Source organism: Empidonax traillii, unplaced genomic scaffold (genome assembly GCF_003031625.1).
Source record: "Empidonax traillii isolate 1590-97213 ecotype Southwest subspecies unplaced genomic scaffold, ASM303162v1 scaffold619:size634076, whole genome shotgun sequence".
Classification (NCBI taxonomy): Eukaryota; Metazoa; Chordata; class Aves; order Passeriformes; family Tyrannidae; genus Empidonax; species Empidonax traillii.
The window spans coordinates 492,773-513,211 of record NW_020955812.1 but is presented as its reverse complement, the minus strand read 5'-3'; the positions used below and the strand labels follow the sequence as shown (position 1 = coordinate 513,211).

At 39.7% G+C, this 20,439-nt stretch overlaps 1 protein-coding gene across 2 annotated transcripts in view; it reads left to right on the top strand.

Moving 5' to 3' along the window:
• The window catches only part of FAM171A1 (family with sequence similarity 171 member A1), an 86,578-nt gene that overhangs the window by 42,000 nt on the left and 24,139 nt on the right, over positions 1–20,439 (top strand). Inside the window, exons 2-4 of one of the 2 annotated variants that reach the window (XM_027898729.1) lie at positions 7,266–7,493; positions 13,277–13,369; positions 18,351–18,509. In XM_027898729.1, the coding sequence (XP_027754530.1) occupies positions 7,266–7,493; positions 13,277–13,369; positions 18,351–18,509 (480 nt within the window). The remainder of the gene's footprint in view (positions 1–7,265; positions 7,494–13,276; positions 13,370–18,350; positions 18,510–20,439) is intronic. The other variant, XM_027898731.1, reaches the window with a different exon arrangement.

Below are 20,439 nucleotides of genomic sequence, written 5' to 3'. Positions count from 1 at the left end.
GAGGAACTAGTGCCAACAATGCCTGAGGCACTTGCAGCAGCAAGGAATATTAGATGAGAAATGCAGATGAATCAACCTGTGCTGCAGAGAAGGGTGAAAAAGCCTCAAGTGCCACCTGAGAGCAGCCTCCTTCACAGCCTGGGCTCCTGCTTGTCGCAGAGCTGAGATGAGCAAGATGCACTACTGGGGCATCACATGGGGGCTTCTCTGTGTCGGCTCTCATTGCACCAGCTCTCTGTTGTTTCTGAGGAAGAGCAAGGGGGAGGAATAAAAGGAAAACTCAGAGTCATAGAATCAACTGAGTTGGAAAAGACCTCCGAGATCATCAAGTCCAACCCTTGATCCAACACCACCGTGGTTATCAGACCATGGCACTCAGTGCCACATCCAGTCTCACCTTAAAAACTTCCAGGGATGGTGAATCAACCAGCTCCCTGGGCAACCTATTTCAATCTGATTACTCTTTCTGTAAAAAATTTCTTCCTAATATCCAAACTAAACCTCCCCTGGCAGAGCTTAAGCCCGTGCCCTCTTGTCCTACTGCTGATTGCCTGGGAGAAGAGATCGAACCCCCACCTGCCTGCAACTCCCTTTCAGGTAGTTGTAGAGAGTGATGAGGTCTCCCCTGAGCCCCAGCTCCCTCAGCCTCTCCCCATAGGACTTGTGCTTGAGTCCCTTCACCAGCCTCATTGCTCTTCTCTGGACCTGCTCCAGCACCTCAATATCCTTCGTGAACTGAGGGGCCCAGAAATCAATCAACTGTGCATTTGGGGAAGAAAGTTCCTTCTTGAGTTCTGAGGTGTGAGAGTTAATTATAGACATGATACTGCAAGTACTCAGTGTGCCAAGGACCATGCTGATAGTCTTCCCCATGACCTGTAAAGCACAAAAGTGTTTAGCAGATTCAGATTGCAGTGCTAAAAAGAAGCACCAGAGACAACCATTTGGGCCGGCTTCATAAATGTTCTAAAATCAAGCATTAATTCTCTTAACTCTTAACATTAATTTTAAGCCTTAATTAAACACCTAGAACTAAAATTAAAGCTATTTAAAAAATTAAGAAAATAAATCTTCCCATAGCCTGAGTGAATCTGCCACCTAGTAAGCTGTTTTCTTGTTGCACCTGAATTTGCTTAGGTTCAGCTGTTGGCTGTCTCTGTCAACAAGACTGAAGGTCTTCAGCTGACTTGGTTTTTGCAGTTTCTTCTTGACTTCTCTTGATGAGGAGTGCAGCAGCCTTGGTATAATTTGGAGAATGACTGAACAGGCAATGAGCAGACTTCCTGCATCCTGCCCTCTGCATGGTTGGATTCCCTGGAAATCAGTGACAGACACTCACCCTAGTTGAAACCTTGGTGGATGGGAACGTTGTGTAGCACCACTGATTTTCCTATAATGAGGACCAGAGCTGGTTCTGAACAGGGCCATTGTCTTGGCTGTGAATCTTCTGCAAGCAGTACCTAGTTTGCCACTTGAGGTGGTACCTGTGTGCTTCTGGAGGGGTGTTACGTACATATTTTCTTCATATGAACTTATTCTGCTGCTATTTTGAAGTGTGGTTGTCAGTAGAGCCTTCTTGATGCAGCACCTTAGAAAGATATGATGATATGTAGATGCTTGAGTTGGCATCTGTGGCTAGGGGATGGGGAACAGTACTTTTTCTAGGAAAATGTTTTCCTTTAGATAAATGAAAATCCTATTGTTTGGCTGAGGATTGACCTCACACATGGGCAAAAGGTTAAGAGGCAGAAAGGCTTATCCATTTGGCATGTAGGATTCAAAGCCAGGCATGTTGCCAGTAAGCAGAGTCAGAGCAGAGGATACAATTTTAAATAAAGTTCATAATGGCATTTTTTAAATGAGCAGGAAGTTGTTTTGTTTTTTTTTTTTTCTAATCAAAACCTAGATAATTTAAATATCTCTTTCTTTGGTAATATCCTGACATTGTCCATGGATAAAGGACCCCCAAAGGAAAAGCTAAGTGATAACGGCTGCCTGTGTCAGCCTGTTCCCAAAAGAGATCATCTGTCCAGCAGACGTCAGTGGGAGTCTGCCTGACAGAGGGGTGTGTGCACAGAAACCAAATTGCAGAATTGGGATCTAAATAGGATTGTGATCTTTGACTTCCAATCTGTGTCATAGTTTTTCTCTGTTTATTCCAGTATTTGAGATCTGACAGTTTGCCTTTGCTCAGATCACTCAACTGAAACCCAAACCCACCAAAAACCAGTGCTTTTCGTTATTCAGGAATTTGGTTATAGAAGACAGCACTGATGATATCAGTTCTGAAGGAAACTATTCCCAAACTGAGAGTTCACAGCAATATAAAAAGCAGTTGTGAGTCCAAGAAGGGGTTACAAGTGCAGAAGTAGTTGTCTTAAGGTTAATTGTATTTCGGGGGAGGCAATAGGGTTCATAGAGCAGATGGCACAGGAAGGATTGCTCAGAGAAAGTTTGGATTTAGTAAAATCTCAAAAATCAGATTAAGAAGACAGATGGGATTCTGGATTGGAATGCTACCATTTAAAGGGGTTTTTTGTCTTTTTTTCACTTTCCCAAATTATAACCTTGAAGATGCTGGAGTTTTTTATATAGCTTACAATAAATCTGGTACTAGGAAACTGAGAGGGAGTTACACAGTAAGCAGCTGTTTTCATGGTAACTAGTAGTTTTGGTTTACCGTCGTTTGAAAAACAAGTAAGATGTTATTGCTTGCAAGGAGACAAAGGAACATGACTGTAAGAGAAAAGACTTATTTGTTTGAGCATACACATACATCAGCCTTGATCTCTTTGTGCAATTTACCCCTGTATTTGCTGGTTTTATTTGCTGTTTTCCCACTAACCCCCTTTTCCTGCTTTGCTTTGGGATTTTTGAAGTAGAGTTGCAGGTCGCACTATTTAACATTTGTGAGTGGCCCATTCCTACCTGCACTTCTAGACAGAGACACAGAAGCTTTTTCCTTGATGATCTCAGAGCTCCTTTCCAACCCATCTGATTCTATGATTCTATGATTCTTTGCCTGTGTTTATTTTCTGGGAATAAACAGTTATCATAAGTGGCTCTTGCTTGGACATGAATCTTTTCTGTAAGAATATAATGGCAGGGCACATGCTAGTGGTGCAGGCAAATGACTCTCCTCTCTGCCTGTGCCCACCTGTGCTGCACTGCAAGCCAGCGGGGCAGCACGCGCTAGGACAGCCAAGGTCTGAAGGAGTCACATTCACACCACACTGGTCAGGAACCAGGTACTTTAGACAGGGCTATGGCTCAGGCATAGCCTGTCCTGAATGGGGCTGGCTTGTCTGGGGAGATGGGAGAGATCACAGCTGCTGTGGGTAAATTCATCAGCCTGGGATCTGTCACCTCAGCCACCTCTGCTTTGCTCTTGAATGAGAGAACGTCAGCACTTTTTGCCCTTATGTCCCCTTACCTCCTCCAGGACCTCACTAGTAGCACAGAGCAGAGCTCCTTCACAACTTAGTAATTAAATATTCTTGCTGTACATACAACAGTATGACAAATCTGTGGGAGAATGAAGGAGGCTTCTCTTTAGCAGTTCATGTTCTTGGACTTTACCTTCTGCAGCGCTTTCAGTTCCCCACCTCCATTGTGTTCCCTGCTTACTACAGATGTCCGTCCTTCTCTGAGTTCACGTCCTTAATTCTGTGTGACCTCTTTGCTGTGGAAGGCTGTAAAACTCAAGAATAATATATCTGTTTTGCTGAGAGTACCTACTAAAAAGTTTGCCAGATATTTTAAACACTCTATTCCTCAGCTAACAATGAGTCTTCTAAACAGCTTTTTCTAATTAATTTCTTGTACTATACCTAATGTGCAGTCTAAGACCTCCCTCTTAATTTGAGGTCAGGCTGATCTTGGGTCACTTGCTGCCCCTACTCTTCTCTCTTATTTCCCTCCTTCAGTCCTCCTGATCTTCAAGTGTCTGAATATATCCCAGCAATTATGAAACTGTCTCTTTTTATAGGTTGTTCTCATCACATCAGTGTTTGAGACGATGTTTTCTTCAACAATTTCCCTCCAGTTTTAAGCATTTAATTCTGTTGCTGTGGAAATTACAGTGATAGTGCAGGGTTTAATGTTCATGACTTTACTGCTGCATCAGATAAGAAAAAAAAGGGAGCTGTTGTGTGGGAGAAAGCTCTGAATTAAGCAAGCTGTATACATTTCACATGTATGTCAGGGAAGTTAACACATGAAAAGGAATTAGGGTTGTTCAGGGTGCTAGAATTTTCTCTGTTTTCTCAGGAAAAAACAAGTCTAAATGTCAAAAAGGAGGAGAAAAAAAGCTCAGTGTCTGACCTAGGGACTGTGGTTTGGAACAGCAGTTCCGGTCTGTTGCCTTTCAGGACATCAGTCTTCCATCTTGGATGATGACCTTAGTCATTTCTGTTTGGAAAGAGGATTTTGGAAACCCTTGAATCCCTTCTTCTCAGAAAGAAAGAAGGATGCAGAAAGAAGCCTTTACATACCTATGAAGTGAAGGACAAAGAAAGTTCCTACCAGAGATACCATACTCTCTGATTTGAGAAAAAAGACATGGATTTGTGTATACAAAAGAATTTTATCAGTTTTTGTCTCTTAATCAATTTTAGTAGTAGTCTCTATTCTAGAATTTTGATTGTCTATAAAGAATTAAATAGGTTTGATACTTCTGTTGTTTTCTGACCCTCTTCCTTAATTAATATTTAATATTCCAGAGCTCCTGGGTTGCTTCTTCTTTGTGGTTGTTTTAGAAAAGGCTAACCTTATATGTTACTGAAATTGCTAACAGAAGTGTTCAGGTTGTCCTGTTCTCTTGCTTCTTCTTTAGTGCATCACCCATTATTCTTAACCTCATCTGTTCTCCAGCATTCTTTGCTAGGCAATTCAAAGTGGAAAATACTAATAGCACAGCTATCTGCCTTTGGATCTAAGCATATAGCACCTTTTGAAAATTATAATTTATATTGCCTTTTGTCCTCACGTTTGTAAATACATGTACAGTTTGTAAATACATAAATACATCTGCGTTCCTCCTTTGATTAATGTGGCTGCCTTTCACATGCACAAGATATCACAAGTTGCTTGGTGGTCAAGGCAGGGTTTCTAAGGAGACACTCTGTGTGTGTGCAACACAGCCTATGGACTCAGGTTTTCAATATACATTGTTTTCTTTGACTACTATGTGCAAAACTTGGAAGAAGTCCAGAATCTTTAATAGCTAGAATGTATTTCATGCTGATCCCATCTAAATTGGCATCCTCCATTGCCAAGTTCTAAAGTGAGGTCTGTGATGATGATGAATTTCTGTAATGGGGTTTTTGTTCAGGGCTGCCCAGTATTTGTATTTTCAGTACTGCAGGATTCAGGCAGATGATCTCAGCTTATAAAAGGACCCATATCTTTCTAGCTCAAATGCCCTTAGGACAGTTGTGCTGATGTTTATGTATTAAATTCTGAGATCCTTTTAAAATTTTATGTTGTTACAGTATGTTTCTCAGCATACTCAGTTGTGTCATTTCACTATTGAAAGTCAAAACAGAGATTTTGTTAAGTTCCTTGTTGTTCTTCTTGGTGTTATGTCTTGCCATATGCAAGTTCTTAAAATTGTAAGGCACAGTAGTAATAGAACAGAATTGTACCACCAATTCTGTTCTGTAGAAATCAGTGCATTGGTTTTAAATATATATGAAAAAGGGGTCATGCTCTCTTTTCTGGGCATCATGTGCAGAAATGAGTTGCACGTGGAGTGTAAACATCTTGCTTGTGAGAAGTTTAAGTCCCGGACACAAAAAGAGCATTGGCAAATACTCACTACTACCCTGGGGAATGAGTAAGCTGGTGTAGAGGACTTCATGCAAAAACAACAGAATTTTCAAAAATTAGGGTGGGAATGAGAGAAAGGGGAGAGTGGGAGAGAAGAGAAAAGAGGGAGGGAGGTATTCATTTAGGAAAACAAGGCAACTGGAAATGAAAAAAAAACAAGGAGTGTCTTGGTAGAGGCATTGGATCATTGCATTCAAATCATAGTTATTACAGAAAGGCAACAGCTGCTACTTTAGAACATGAGGCAGAGGAACTACTGCAAGCACAGGAAAATAATCGTAGAGATGGAGGAATGCCTTCCAGAGGGACTGTCTTGCACAAGCCAGTCCATGTTATGTAACAAAGGCCTGGTGACACAATGCATGGAGTGCCCAGAGTGGGCAAGTATTGAACAAGTATTCAAGTATTGAACATCTGGAAACATTTAAACTAGTAATTAGTTTCTGGAAAATATGGCAAATTACTCAAGGAAAATTAGTCCATTGTGTTAGCTTCTGAATACATATCTGCAAGATGTATGATTCTCCTGGCTGCCTTAGCTGTCACTTCTTTGCTTCTCATGCTCACCAGTAGCATGTGGGGACAGAGGATACAGTAGTGTCAGGGCTGACAGGCTGACACGCTAGGGGCTCTGACATTTGGGCAGAAATGTTACAGAAAAAGAGCTGGTGAACAGAGAGGACAACAAAGTGTTCCCCTCTTCCTCACTCTGCATCCCACCTAGTTGTCCTGTGCTTTGAGGACATGGACCTGATCCTGTGGGATTTCACCACCTTGGTTAGACATCACCAGGAAAGTCCTGTGCCAGCTGGGACAACCTCTCCCACCAGAGTTCTAAATCTCCTCTGTAGCACAGCCTGCTTCAAAGCCCATTTTCTTCTCGGGCTTCTGTCACAGCAGATTTCCTCTGTTTGCTACAGGGAGACAATTGTTTTGGGGAAGGGGTGAGGGAGCACAGCCCACTTCCAGCCTTTCCCTCTCCCCACTGGTGCTGGAGAAGGCTGGCAGGAGCAGAGGCACCAGCAAAGCAGGGACCTTACATGCTATCCATGGCTAATATGTGATGTTTGATAGCACACACATTTAGAGTTGCAATAGTACTGTGTGATTGGTGTGTTGCCCATCAAACATGGCAATATGGGGGATGTGCTGCCCAGCTACATGTGGGTCACAGGTGGAATACAGATGCTTCCACAGCTGAAGTTAGCGGTCAGGCAATAATTCAGGACCTGGTCTTGCCTGTGGCACAATCTGCAGTGTCTCTAAAGATTGCTTGCCTGAAATGGAGAACTGCAGGCCAGTATGAGAGGTTGTATGTGGCATCAAAGTGTCAGAGCCCGGTGTCTTTTCAGTCATTGGTGTGCCAGCATGTTCTAACTTCTGCCTCCTGCAGCAACTTTTCAGACGATAATCGCTGTGGTTGTTTGTCATTACAGAAGTAACGCTGAAGGTCCATGTAAGCGATGCCAGCACACATCAGCCAATAACTGAAGCCTTCATTGAGATTTTTACCAATCAGATCTCCATTGCATCTGGAACCTCAGGAGCAGATGGCACTGCCTTCCTCAAGTTTCAGTATAAGTTGGGCAATCAGCTGATAGTGACTGCTAGTAAACATGCATATGTGCCAAATTCTGCACCATGGAAACCTGTAAGATTGCCTGGTAAGAGATCTTTATTTTTGTTCTGAGGTAAGATTTTGCATCTAAAGGAAGTTACACAGTTTTGTATGATGTGTTTCAATGCTTGAGATCCTGGGTGGGAGGAGAAACATCTGTGCTTTTCAAATATAGTAACAATTATTCCTCAGTTAAACTGCAGCATCAGGGCTGTGCAGATATTCACTCTCCTCCTGGCTTGTCCTCAATACAGTGCTACATCAGTTTTCAAACAACTGTTGGTGCTCTTACAGCTCCTTAGGAAACAGAAATCCATCCCAGATCTTTTTTTTTGATGGGAACTCTGTTTCCAAGAGCTTTGTTTCAGCAGCTGTGAGGCAGCTCTCCCAAGGTGCAGCAACCACTGTTGCACTGTAGGCTGTAGTGTACCAAAAAGTCCTGCCAGTTTAGTTCTTTGCCATGTCCATAGGACAGTTTTAATCTGCAGTTAAGTTATTCGGATGTAAAGATTTTTACTAACTTAATTAGCATGGTTTGTTTCTTCCACAGGCAAACAAATATAACAGCAATACTTGCATGTCAGTTTTTGTCAGAATGCCTCAAAATTGTATGGAAAGGGGTAGACTTGACATGAGAGAAAACTGAGTCATGAAAACTTATTTCTGTACTGCTAAATAGAAGAGATTGAGGGCGGCTTTCAACCCTTGAGGTATAACATCTATATGGAGGTCACATCCCTAGTTCCATCTGCCTTTTCTCTAATCGCCAACCACAGTTAGGGTCCAAGTAATTTGGGAACAGCCCCAGGCTTTATTGTACCCAAATCACACCTAAATATCACCTCAAATTTGATAATTAGCCTGGGCCAAAGCCATGACAGGTTTTAAGTGCACTAATATTTAAATACTATACATGTTCCCGGGGCAGAGTTGAATTCCGTGTCTTGGCTCTGTTTTATTTATTAATATCAACATAGCCAGAAGGACTGCGTGACTTGCTGCAAGGTCAAGCAGCAAATGTATTTTCAGAAGGGGAAAGGAACATGAATCTCTTCAAACGCAGAATTATGCTTTAGGCATTTCAACGTGCTGTTTACTTATCTGCATTCACTTGCTTCAGATAAGATAAGACTTCTACATTTTATATCCTGTATTCTGCCATGTTTCTCAGCTACTTAATGGAGCTACAGCAAAGACTAAGCCAGGTACTTTGGGGTATAGTTAAAGAATAAGAAGTAACTGAAATGAGTTGCAGCTAGGAGAGTTTCAAATTAAAAACAGGCAACAATTCTTTAAAGCAGCAGTAGTCAAAGATTGGAATTTTACAATGTAGAAAGGTTGTGAAATCTCCATCTTTAAAGACATTCAAACTCTATTGGATACCCCTCTGCTTGGTGGAAGCAGGTGACATCCAGAGATTCCTTTCAGCCATAATTGTTCTGTGACTGTTTAGAAATTTCCTTGGTTTTATTTTTCCTATTTAAATAAGATGAAGTGCAGCTCCCTCAGCATACTTCATGTGCTTCCTTAAGACAATCTTAAATGATTAAAGCATGCAATAACCTTTTCTTGCCTTGTGTCTCTTATCTTTCTGACTCATACCCTGGATCTTTTGAATGCAATGTACTTTTCCATAGCCTGGAGTTTGTTTGTTTAGGTTTTTGTTTGTTACTTTTTCTTCAATATTGGTTTTGAGGCAAGAGAATGAAACAGGGCATTTTTGGTTTAGTAAGTCACTGAAGTTTAAAGAGCAGTAATTGTATAGGTCCCACAAAATCTTTCTTTCCATGGCTGAAACATGAGCTTAACTCAGAAAATAGATTCCTTTCACCTCAGATTCTCACCCATTGAAACCGGTAGGTAGTTTGCCATTGATTTAATTAGAAGTAGAATCCTTTCTTTTGCTTTCTGTACCTTAAACTTAATCCTTTCTTTGATTAAAGAAACAACAGGTTACAATTTGATACACCCTATGTAGATTTAATAGGGTTGTTCTTAGAATGTCCTGAAAAGGGACGTGGCATAAAAGTTGAGGCCCAAGATACTTAGGCTGTTATTTTTTGTATTGACTAATATGCCCAAAAAACTTTCCAATAACTGTATTTAAATGCCCTGTATTTGAAGGCCTATCATGCTTGTAAGCAGCATAGTAGTTAAAAGTTTTGAAAAATGAGAGAGTTGTCTTGTTGGTATTTTTTAAGCTGGTTTGAATGATGGGGAACAGGCAGCATATCTCAGTCTTCATTCTGCATTGTGCAATCTGGGCACACCCGTACAGCTGGATCCTCATGTCCTGAAAATGCCTTTTGACAGTTCTAGGAGCTGTCACCCCACAGAGCAGATCCCCCACTTGGAGCAGTGTTCCACCCGTGGCGGTGTTTTAAGCTGATGTGCCATCCTGTGTGCTCTGGGAAATGAACTGTGGGCGTATTAATTCAAATATTGAAATGATAATCACAAGCAGGGAGTAGGTGTGAAAACTATAGGATGGTAATGTATAAAGTACTGCAGCAGAACTTTGCCAAAGGATCAGAATTCTCCCATCACAATCAATATGCAGTAGTTATAACCTTATGCTGAAAAGCTGTGCAGCCACTGAACTCGTGGTATTGTAATAGCTTCGAGAAGTAAGAATCAAGGGGTTTCTGTTCTCATAATTTGGCAAAAATGAACTTTTCTTATATTAACCAAAATAATTACTGACTCTTTACCACTTAAGCAGGAGGATTATTTATTTACATAGAGATAAATGGTAGGAGGAAAAGATTAAGATCTTTCTTTCCATTAAAATATTTATCAGCAGAGCCATGACTCCACTTATTAACAGTTCATTAATTTAACATCACTTGAGTTGTTGAAGTGTTTGTGATGGAAGCTGTGTTCATCAGTCTGCTTGTAACCAATTTTACAATTACTAATTACAAATTACTAACTTTGTAAGTAATTTGGAAGAAAACGTTTGTGATGGGTAATACTTATTTAAAAAGACACTTGTTTGGGACTAGTGTGCGCAGTGAAGAGAGGGCAGTTGCTGAGACAGCACAATTCAGACTAGCTTGTTGGGACAGTGTCATGGTCTAACTCCAGACATCAACTAAGTACCAGGCACCTGTTCACCCCCACCCAGCCTCGGTGCACTGGGAGTAAAATCATAAAAGGGTGAATACCATGGGTTGATATAAGAACAGTTTAATAATTGAAATAAAGTAAAGTTTTGTAATAATAATGAGAAGAGACATAACAAAAAGAGAGTGAGGAGTAAAACAAGCGATGCACAATATAATTGTCCAGCCTGTTTTTGAGCAGCAGTTGACCCCTCCCGGACAACTCCCCCCAGTTTATATACCGGCCAGGACCTTCTGTGGTGTGGAGTATCCCTTTGTCCAGTTGGGATCAACTGTCCTGGCTATGCTCTCTCCCAGCTTCTTGTGCAGTTCCTCACTGACAAAACATGGAGAACTGCAAAGTCCTTGACTTAGGGTAAGCACTACTCAACGACAGCTGAAACACCAGTGTGCTGTCAACGTTATTGTCATACTGAATCCAACTCACTGTGTTTTACCAGCTGCAGAGAAGAAACTAACTCTAACCCAGCTAACCCAGGACAGTCAGGCAAAGGAAAGCATGGTATTTTTGGGAGGGGAGAGCTCATCTGGAATAGTTTAGCTGTAAAAATAAGGTAAAAACTGAGAAGGTGGAGTATAGTATTTCATGACTTGTCCTTGGTGCAGCCACTCAAAGAAATGTGTGTCCACTTCTGCATCCACACTTCAAGGAAAATGTTTAAAACTGCAGTTTTATCAGGAGTGATTAAAAGATTGGAAGGTATGGCTTACAGGGAAAGACTTTAAAGTGCTTAATTTATTTGGTTCCCTAGAGAGAAAGTTCATAGGGTAATTTGATCATAGTCCATCAATACCCTCATAGAGAACAGGAAACTGGTAAGAGAGAATTCTTCTGTCTAGAGGGCTTGTGTAAAAAGATCAAATGGCTGGAAATCTAATCTCAATAAATTTTGATGGGTAAAGAGGCTCATAGTTTAGCCACCCTCATAATTATTCACTGGAACACTGATGTTGTGGTGCGTTCTTCACCACTAGACACCCGTGAAAGAAATTTGGATAGTTTTTGTACCACATATTTTCAAGTTTATGTACAGCTGTTGCATCTAAAGCGGTAATTAATTCAGGAAAGTTATACAGGAATAAGGCTGGATCATCACTGTCATCCTTCTGGCCTTAAAAACGATGTCTTTTGGTCTTTGTCATGCTGAGAAATGATTGTGCAGAAAAGCTCAAGGGAAGTTTAGAAGTTATATATTCATTATAGTCTGGCGTATGTGGAAGATGTTGGCATAGTTTATTGTATTGAGCTCCCCAGGGTGTCTAAATTATATTAGCTTTCTTCATACAAATTAAGTTACTGGAGTAAAGACAAACAAATTTTGTAATTGTGTGGCTTTTGTGCTACTTACACTAGGCTTTCTTACTTATGTTGCCTGATATGTAGATCTGTTTACATGTAGGGTGTTGGAAAGAAAATTCTCAGCTGTACTTACAATAACTTATTTTAGTTTATTTTAATGTTCATTTGCATTGCTAAGACCATCTTTTAAGTGGTGGTTCTTATCAGTGTGTTTCTCCTAGTTTCTTCTCCTTTCTCCTTTACTTCTCCCGACCACAAAAATTTCCAATCTCTAAAAAGAGAATGTATTTCTAATAACAGAAAAACAGTAGTCTCCCTATTGGTAGCTAACATCTATAGTGGCTCTTGGATTAAGTAATGCATATTAATTTGGAGGAAATTGATGAAGTTCCAGAAAATCAGAAGAGTTTGCACTGTTCTTCTACTAACTGGTTCTGGGAATGTCTTCCTCAGCTTGTGGTCACTTCAGACTGGGATGAGTACTTTCCAGGTGCAAATGTAGGATGCTGCCCAGTTAACAAAAATTACTAGTCTGCATTAGTCTTCTCCTTCTGTCTTTGAAAGCCACAAGTGGACTGTAGTCAGTCTTTCTCCTTACTATTTTCATGGATGGGGGAATCAGGTGTGCTCGGTGGTTAACTCCTTCCGGATTTCTGGTCTTTTGGGTCTGAAGAACTCGGCATGAAATTATATCCCATTTTTCACTCTTCAAAGATGTGTTTGCATATAGACACAGCCCCCCTTAAGGAATGTCAGTACCCAGTGGAAAGGGAGGTCCTTGCAGGCAGACTTCTTGCAGCAAATATAATTTATTTGTCCCTTTTCGCACCGCTGGTAGGATGACAGTAGTTCTGCTATATATATAGCACTTCTCTGGTGTAGGTGGTGACTCACTAAGGACATGCTGTATTTTAAAGCAAATTATTCAGACCTATTCATCATGCTTTGCCTTTCTGTATGACTTACGTAAGCATCTCAAAGTACTTAAAAGTTAGGTTTCATTAAAATCTTTCTGAGGTAAGAAGTATAGCCATTGTACAGAAAAATAAATCAGCCAGACTGAGCTAATGTTTCTCCTCTCTTCAGGAAATGGCATGTCTTTCTGTGGAGCTGGGAATTGCTCCATGAAACCCTGCTTTACACTGCGCTCTTCTGTGCTTTGAGCTACCATGCAGAATGTGCAGAGGCAAAGCGTAGAACGTGTTGTTTAGTTCAATAATAATTGCCCTGGCAATGTAACTGTTTGGTTTAGAAAATGTGTGTGGTTTCTCTCATGTATACAATACGATTTTAATAGTCTGTGTGGCCTGCTTTTGCAAAAATGTAGAAGAAAGTAAGTGCTGTTGTTGGATTATGTTTATAAGAATTTAAATATATCCCACTTAAACCACTTCTCTCCCACAGTGTTCTCTTCACTGAGCCTCGGCCTTCTTCCTGAACGCTCAGCTACTCTGATGGTCTATGACGATGTAGTCCAGATAGTCTCAGGATTTCAAGGTATGCTGGCTTTTGGAAGTTGGAATTGAAATCTGAGGGGCACTAAACAAAAAGCCTGACAGCCTGATACTTTCTGAGCTCTGTCCTGTGGGTGAGACTGGTATTCTGTGGGGAGTTCTGAGTTCCCTGAGGAATGCTTCTCTGTGGGATGGTTTTACTGAATTAATAGCTGAATTCATCCCTAACTGCTGTGACTAGAGAATTCAAGTTACATGCTAATAAAGGAGTTGGGACTTTAGTGTGCTATTTGAGAGGTAGAGATTAAATTTCGTACACTATCTGTTGGATGTTTTTTCATGTAGCCTCATTTAGCCATCCTTGCAGTAGACATTTTCTGATGTTCTTATTGTCTGAGAATTTTTTTTTGTTCCATTTTGTGAATGACTTAGAAATTTTGGGCACAGAAAAACCAAAAATTTATTGTATCTGTGTTGTTGTATACCCTGTATAAACTTGTTTTTCTTAAGTATTTCCTTGAACCCCTTATCAGACTGCAAGCAAACTCAAATAGTACAGGATGAAACTTGCTGTTTCAGAAAAATAAAGTTTGAAATACTTCATAAGGCCAAACTCAGATGTTAAAGCAACTTTAGTATCAGTCAGATGAATAGTGTTTTCTGAACTGCACAGTAAAGAGTAAAATATTCATCTGACTTAGGGATCGGACCTAAAATAGTCTAACTGATGTGATAGCTGAGGTTAACAAAAAACCAGAAGCTTTAAAAGATACCTTGATGAACCAGAACAAGGGGACGTCCTTTCTGTGAGCACTGTTATTGGGCAAAAATGGTGTCTTATTCACATGTCTTATGCTTACTATCATTTTAAACTCTACTGAATAGTTAATAAACAAGGGAGTACTGCCCTCAATAATATTCCAAGATAACCTTGTTTTATCTGTGGGAATATAATACAATTATGCCTTCCTGACATATTTTTTTACATTTAGAAACCATCCAGACACAATAGGCTTTTCATTAATGATAGCACTAGATGTGGCTGGAGCTGAAAAAGCATTAAACAAATTAGGTAGCTGATGGAATGCTCAGAAGGAGCTGGGGAACAGCACAGCTGCTGTACATATATTCTGCAATTTGAGAGCTGACATTGTCTAATGGGATAAATTAGATGGATGGTGAACTGTGTTGAACTATAAGGAATTCCATTAGGCAAAACATGAAACGTTGTTTACCAACAGCATTCTACTATCATGATGTATTAAATACTCTTATTCTTATGCAAATGTGTTCATGTTATACAATTAACTGAAAAAGAACAATATTTTCATGTTTACAGCTTCCTTCAAAAAATAGGTGATGCTTTTAAAGGACTAGAGGGACATTAACAGCTGAGTGAGACTCATAACTTGCTCCCTTCAGTGAATTGATCCAGTGTGTTCCCAAAATATTTAAATTTGAATAATATAATAACTAGTTCTATTGGGATAGTAGAGAAAGAGGAAGAAGGTGGTACCTAGGGTGTTCTAAGGGTTGGGATTTGAACACTCAGCCTTGCCCAGTAAAATCTATTTTATAGGTCCAGTCCACACTTCTTTTCTTGGGAATTCTCTTGTAATGAAGCCTAGATGAAAGACAGCCTAGACATTGTTCCAGTATTTGAATGGAGCCTCTCTAGTCTTGATCCAAAATCCTTGTGACCTAGTTTTTCTCTGTTATTTCTCCAATTTGCTTCCCAGTAACCTCGTGCTGCTTCAAAAGAGCTGATCAGGAATTACCTTAATGCAAAAATGAGAGCAAACCAGAACTCATTATACCAGGAACAGGCTGGGAACACTGGTGTTTGAAGCACCAGTCAAAGGGAAAGAATGGCCTGTCTTAGTACAGTAAGTTACCAATTGCATTTGAATAATTAATCAAGCAAGCAACTTATTATGCAATTGAGAAGTTTGTCTGAATTGATGCAGGCAGCTTCATTTTCATGATGGCATTACAGTCCACTGCTGTGCTCTGTCAGTAATTGTGAGGGATGGAGCTTGCCAGCCACTGGGTCATTTAAGTTATTTAATACCAGCACAGTGATGAGCTGAACTTCAGCATTCAGTGAATGGGAGCTGTATGGGGACCCTCTATCTGCCTCTGACCTACGAGACATCAGACATAATGAATTAGTGAGACTTAACATTTTACTTCACATGGATTAAAGCTCAAATGCTGGTGTTGTGCCACATGTCACACATCCAGCATGACAAGGGGCGCCTTACAGGGACTCCTTGAGGTTACATCTTCACTGTGCACTGGCAAACTGGAGCTGACAGCATTTGAATCATGGCTGATATGTTGACAGTAGGATGTTTAAAGAAGATCAGTGCTCACCAGTCCTTTACCTCATGGCACTAACCAAGTGGAAAAAGCTCACATGCACATTTTAGACTTGAATGTGTTTGGGTGTTATAAGTAAAAATTAGGTATCTTTGGTAATAGAAGCAATACTAATAATCCACTCTCAGTGATAAGTGATGACTTGTTGACATACACTCTGTCTGGTCAGTACAGGTTTCTCCTGTTTACCACCTCTAATTCCCTCAATAAGTCTATCCCCAAACATATGCCCCGAAGTCCACTATGACCTCTGGTAAAGGAGTGCATGGGATTATCTTCTAGCAAGGTGGTGAGAGAAGGTGAAAGCTTTAGTAGCTCCTTCCCTCACAAGCCTTTCACTGGTGGCTCCCTCCTTTGAGGTCTCTTGCTGGATGTGAGGAGACCCAACTGAGGAGCCGAGGGGAGAGTCAGGGTGAGTGGCAGGTTTTGGGTGAATGTCAGTAGGAAGGAGTTGTGTTAACTGCTCTGCCCTGATTTATTGTATGTGTATGCACTATCTACAGAGGAAGCCATTTCTTCACCCTTAAAGCATGTATCCAGGTTGATTGCTGTGTGGGTTTCCTGCCAGGTTTGGGGCTTAGACATAAGAACACTTTTTGCTGACTGTAGGATTCAAGGCTGTTGAGGTTGTCTTCCTGAGTCCTCCTTACCTACTTAAAGTTTGGCAGCTCAAGGCTCTCCCAGTACTAAAACCCAACCATTTTTTCTAGTAGAAAACCTATAAACTATTGTATTACAGACTCAACAACAGTTACTTTGTTTTTAATTTTTCATTAGTTGGTATCTTTGGAAATATAATACCACTTCCTGGCAACTTGAATAATGCATCTTAACCAGAGATTTAGACAGCAGAAATCCTAAAATTTTACATTAAACTGTTAGTGATAATCCTGATACTAGTTTCTTTGTTGAGTTTTTTTTTTCCTGTTTTGTTACTGTAGATGTTTATCCCCATGGGCCTTGGGAGTCTGCTCTGCAGTGCAGTTGAAGGTTTCCAAGTACCTGAGCAGATCTGTCCCTGAGGTACAGCCAAACTGCTACAGCAGTTCAGAGCACTCAGGAGATGAATCTTTTCTGAGTTCATTGCAGCCAATTTATTTAATGTTTTATATTGTTTTCCGTTTAAGTCTGGAAATTGGATAAGGGAGATTTCTTCTCTTGTCACATGAGTGCTGTTTAATGACTCTTTTAAACACTTTGGATGCTACCAGTCTTGAGAGCTTGCTGTAAACACTTAAAAGTTTCAGAAATTAAAAAATTAAAGTGACTTTATAGCTTTTTCTTGCAGCTTTCTTTATAGCTTTTTCTTGTCATCAAAGAAATGACAGCTAAACAATGATCAGCTCTTTGGAGGTACTTACTCCCCTGCACAAAAATTTTATGGGCCAACACAGAGTTTTTTCTGTTGAGTTTTATGTTTTCTCACAGCTAGAGTTCCTGCTAGAAAATTATGCAAGAACACATTTCAGTCTCTAGGTTAATGACACTGGCAGTTATAAAGCTTAGGAGCAAGTCAAGCTCTTTATTCTTTCTCACAGTGAAGCTACGTGTAACCTAAAAGTGCTGCCAGAGACTAACAGGGGAAAAGATGCAGAAATATATTGACTTGACATCTTTGAATCACATAGTCAAATGCGAATTAAGAAAAAAAATGCTTGCCTCTTGATTTTGTACTGTGTGGGAAGTGTTCTGTGAGTATGCAAAATGAGCTCTGGAGAATACAATAGCTTTTGATTTAAAAATTAATTTGCATGTTGTGCACACGAACTTGCAGATGGAGTCTTGCTGTGTGTTGCTAAACAATATTAATGGGGAGTATCCTTTGAAAAAAACTATTGATTTTATAAACTGGGATTTAAATGAGACATGAAATGCCATAGTACTTGAAACAGTCTTAAATCATGTTTTGCAGACCCTTCAATTAACACCTAGTGATCTTTAAAGAAACACTAACACTATACAAGACAGAGGAAAAGAGAAATCTTACATGCCAAGTAATCTGGTTCTGTTTACAAGTGTTCTTTGCATGGGAAAACATGGAAAATCTTTTCACTCAAGGTTTCTCAAGTGAATCTTTTCTTCCAGTGATTTAAATATAGTGGCTGGTTTCAGTTCTAGAGATAGTTATCATGGCCAAAGTTTTGTAAAAACTAAACACAGAAATTACACAAGTTAATTGAGACTGCAGGTAGGATTGTCTCTTAGAAAATAATTTTAAAGAGTATAAACTACATTTATTTTGCTATTTCAGGGAAAACAAAATTTAAACAAATATGGTGAATTGGATGCTTTTGTAAGCTGTCACATGCCCTACCTTTAAACTTAGTTTTAGTTACAGTTATACTCATTAAAAGAAGCATGTAATGAAATTGGAGGTGATCTGGGGAAATAATATAGTCAGAAAAGCTTCTGACATTAGAATACACTTTTGTTCTGTAGTACTTATGAAGAAATAATAGCAACTTCAAAATAAATGTAAAAATACTGGTTTTCCCTCTTTTTCATTATAGCCTTCTAATGTCTCTGTCCTTCCCAATCTACTGCAATTTATAATGAAAAAAAAATGTACCAGTTCTTCCATAAATATGAACACCTAAATATTCTGCCCACCTTGGATATAAAGTCACTTTTAATATTTTCAGGTGCACGGACTCAGCCACAAGTTCACTTTCAGAGAAGATCTGTGAAATTACCAGAGAACACCACCTACAGTGACTTGACAGCATATCTGACTGCAGCCAGTTCACCCTGGGAAGTGGACAGTTTCCCTTATTTGCAGGGATTAGATGGAAATGGAACAGGTAACCCATTAAGTCTGGTTTTGCTCTGATTTCATATTGGTTCAGTGCTTGACTTCTGGTCATATAATTTTTCCATTCTCCATTCCAGCAAGCATTCTTTCAAATTTGGATAACGCGAGGAGTTCAAATGCTCTACCAAAATGTTGTTTCCATGAGCAAGAGGGTGTGGTCAGCTATCCCTTAAATGGAGCCACTGAGTAGCAAATATGAAAACTCCTTGGCCTTGGGAGATAAGGAAAGTTGGTTACACTTATAATTCAGAGCTGAGTCTCCAAATGCATTGCATGTGCACATACGAGATTCAAGATAATGTGTAGGAAGAAAGAGAATTTAATCTCTTTTTCTAAAAATAAATGAAACGCCTATATATCAAGGATTTAATACTGTGTTGTTTCAATGGCCTCGTTGATACTTTTGAATCTAGCTTCCAGCCCAGATGTGCAAATTTGTCTAGCACCAAAGGGAAAATAATGAAAATTCATAGTAGAAACACAACTCCTCTTAAGTTCAAAGTTATGATACATTTCTATGACTGCCACTGTCTATTATTCTTCCACTTTTCATTCAGTCTTGATTGAAATAATTGGTGCTTTCTAGGTAAGAGAAAAATAGCAGAATCAGGCAAAAAAGCCTTCAAATTCTTAAAATTCTGGTGTGAAAAGGAGAATAATGTTTTCTCTGTGCCCTTATTGGGTTAGAAAGATATCAGTGGCCGTGAAGTGTAGCAAGAGAGATTCAGGCCAGTGCTTAGGAAAACCTTGCTATGGTGAGGATAGTTTAAGCTGTAGAATCAATTGCTTGAGGGTGTTGGACAGAGTTAGCGACTTGTGAGGATGGCACAGACATAACTGAGCCTGCTTTGAAGCAGGCTGAATATTCCCTTGAGGTCTCTCCCTGCTGTTTCTCAGGATGCGTTTACTTGTGATGTGTTGATCTAAGTGACTTTGAATGCTAGGTTGTCTGTGTAAACGGTATCTTGCTAGCTTCTCCCTTCTTCCCTTTGTACAAATCTGCATATCTCCTTTTCTAGTACAACAAAAAATGTGTCTGGTACCTTACCCCAGTCGCTCTGTCTGCTCCAGTGATTACATCTCGTCCTATCTCATTCTATCTCTCTGTCATTTTCCTATTCTCATCGTCCACCTCCAATTTTCTCTGACTTTTCATAGTCAGACATGATCAAATATCTCTATCTTTTTTAAAATGAAGGAATGCATTTGATCTCATTCATTTGTCTACTTCCTTGTCTCCTTTATTGCTATCTCTAAACCAACTGAACAAACTGCTGACAATGTGTGTGGGATTCCTCTTTCCCAAATCTTTCCTTAGTATTCTGCAACCCATTCTTGCATTTTTTTTAGTGAGCACAGGTCCTGCCAAGGCTTCAGGCGATTCCATCTCATGGGAACAGCAGAATCAGGACATTGTCTTTCCCCCTATAAAATGTATAAGTGCACCCTTGGCTTTTTAGTCTTCTGTATGCTTGCATGACAAAAACTTTTTTCCTTGAACATAGGGATCTGGACTTGACTTTTAGCCTTCAAATAAAAGTATATCACAAAAAAACAAAATGATTGTTAAAGAAATGGAGTTTAAGAGGTTGAGAAATACCTTGTCTTCTGAATACTGTAGTATTCCATATAACGTAATACAGACTACAAATGCAAGATATTGTAATATGCACTGTAATATAGATAAAATGTCCTCTGTCTTTAGTAGAAGTTTCTCTTGATGTGGAAACATGACACTTTAAAACCCTAAAGTTGGATTGACTTTCTATGCCTGTATCTCTAAGTAACTCGGTAAAGACTTTGCCTGGAAAACTTCAGAAGGAATAAAAAATTAGGTTAATACCTGCTGAGGATTTTTTAATATTTTGGTTTTCAAGAGGAAAAAAAAGGTACAAATTTTAGAATTCTAAAAAAACTTA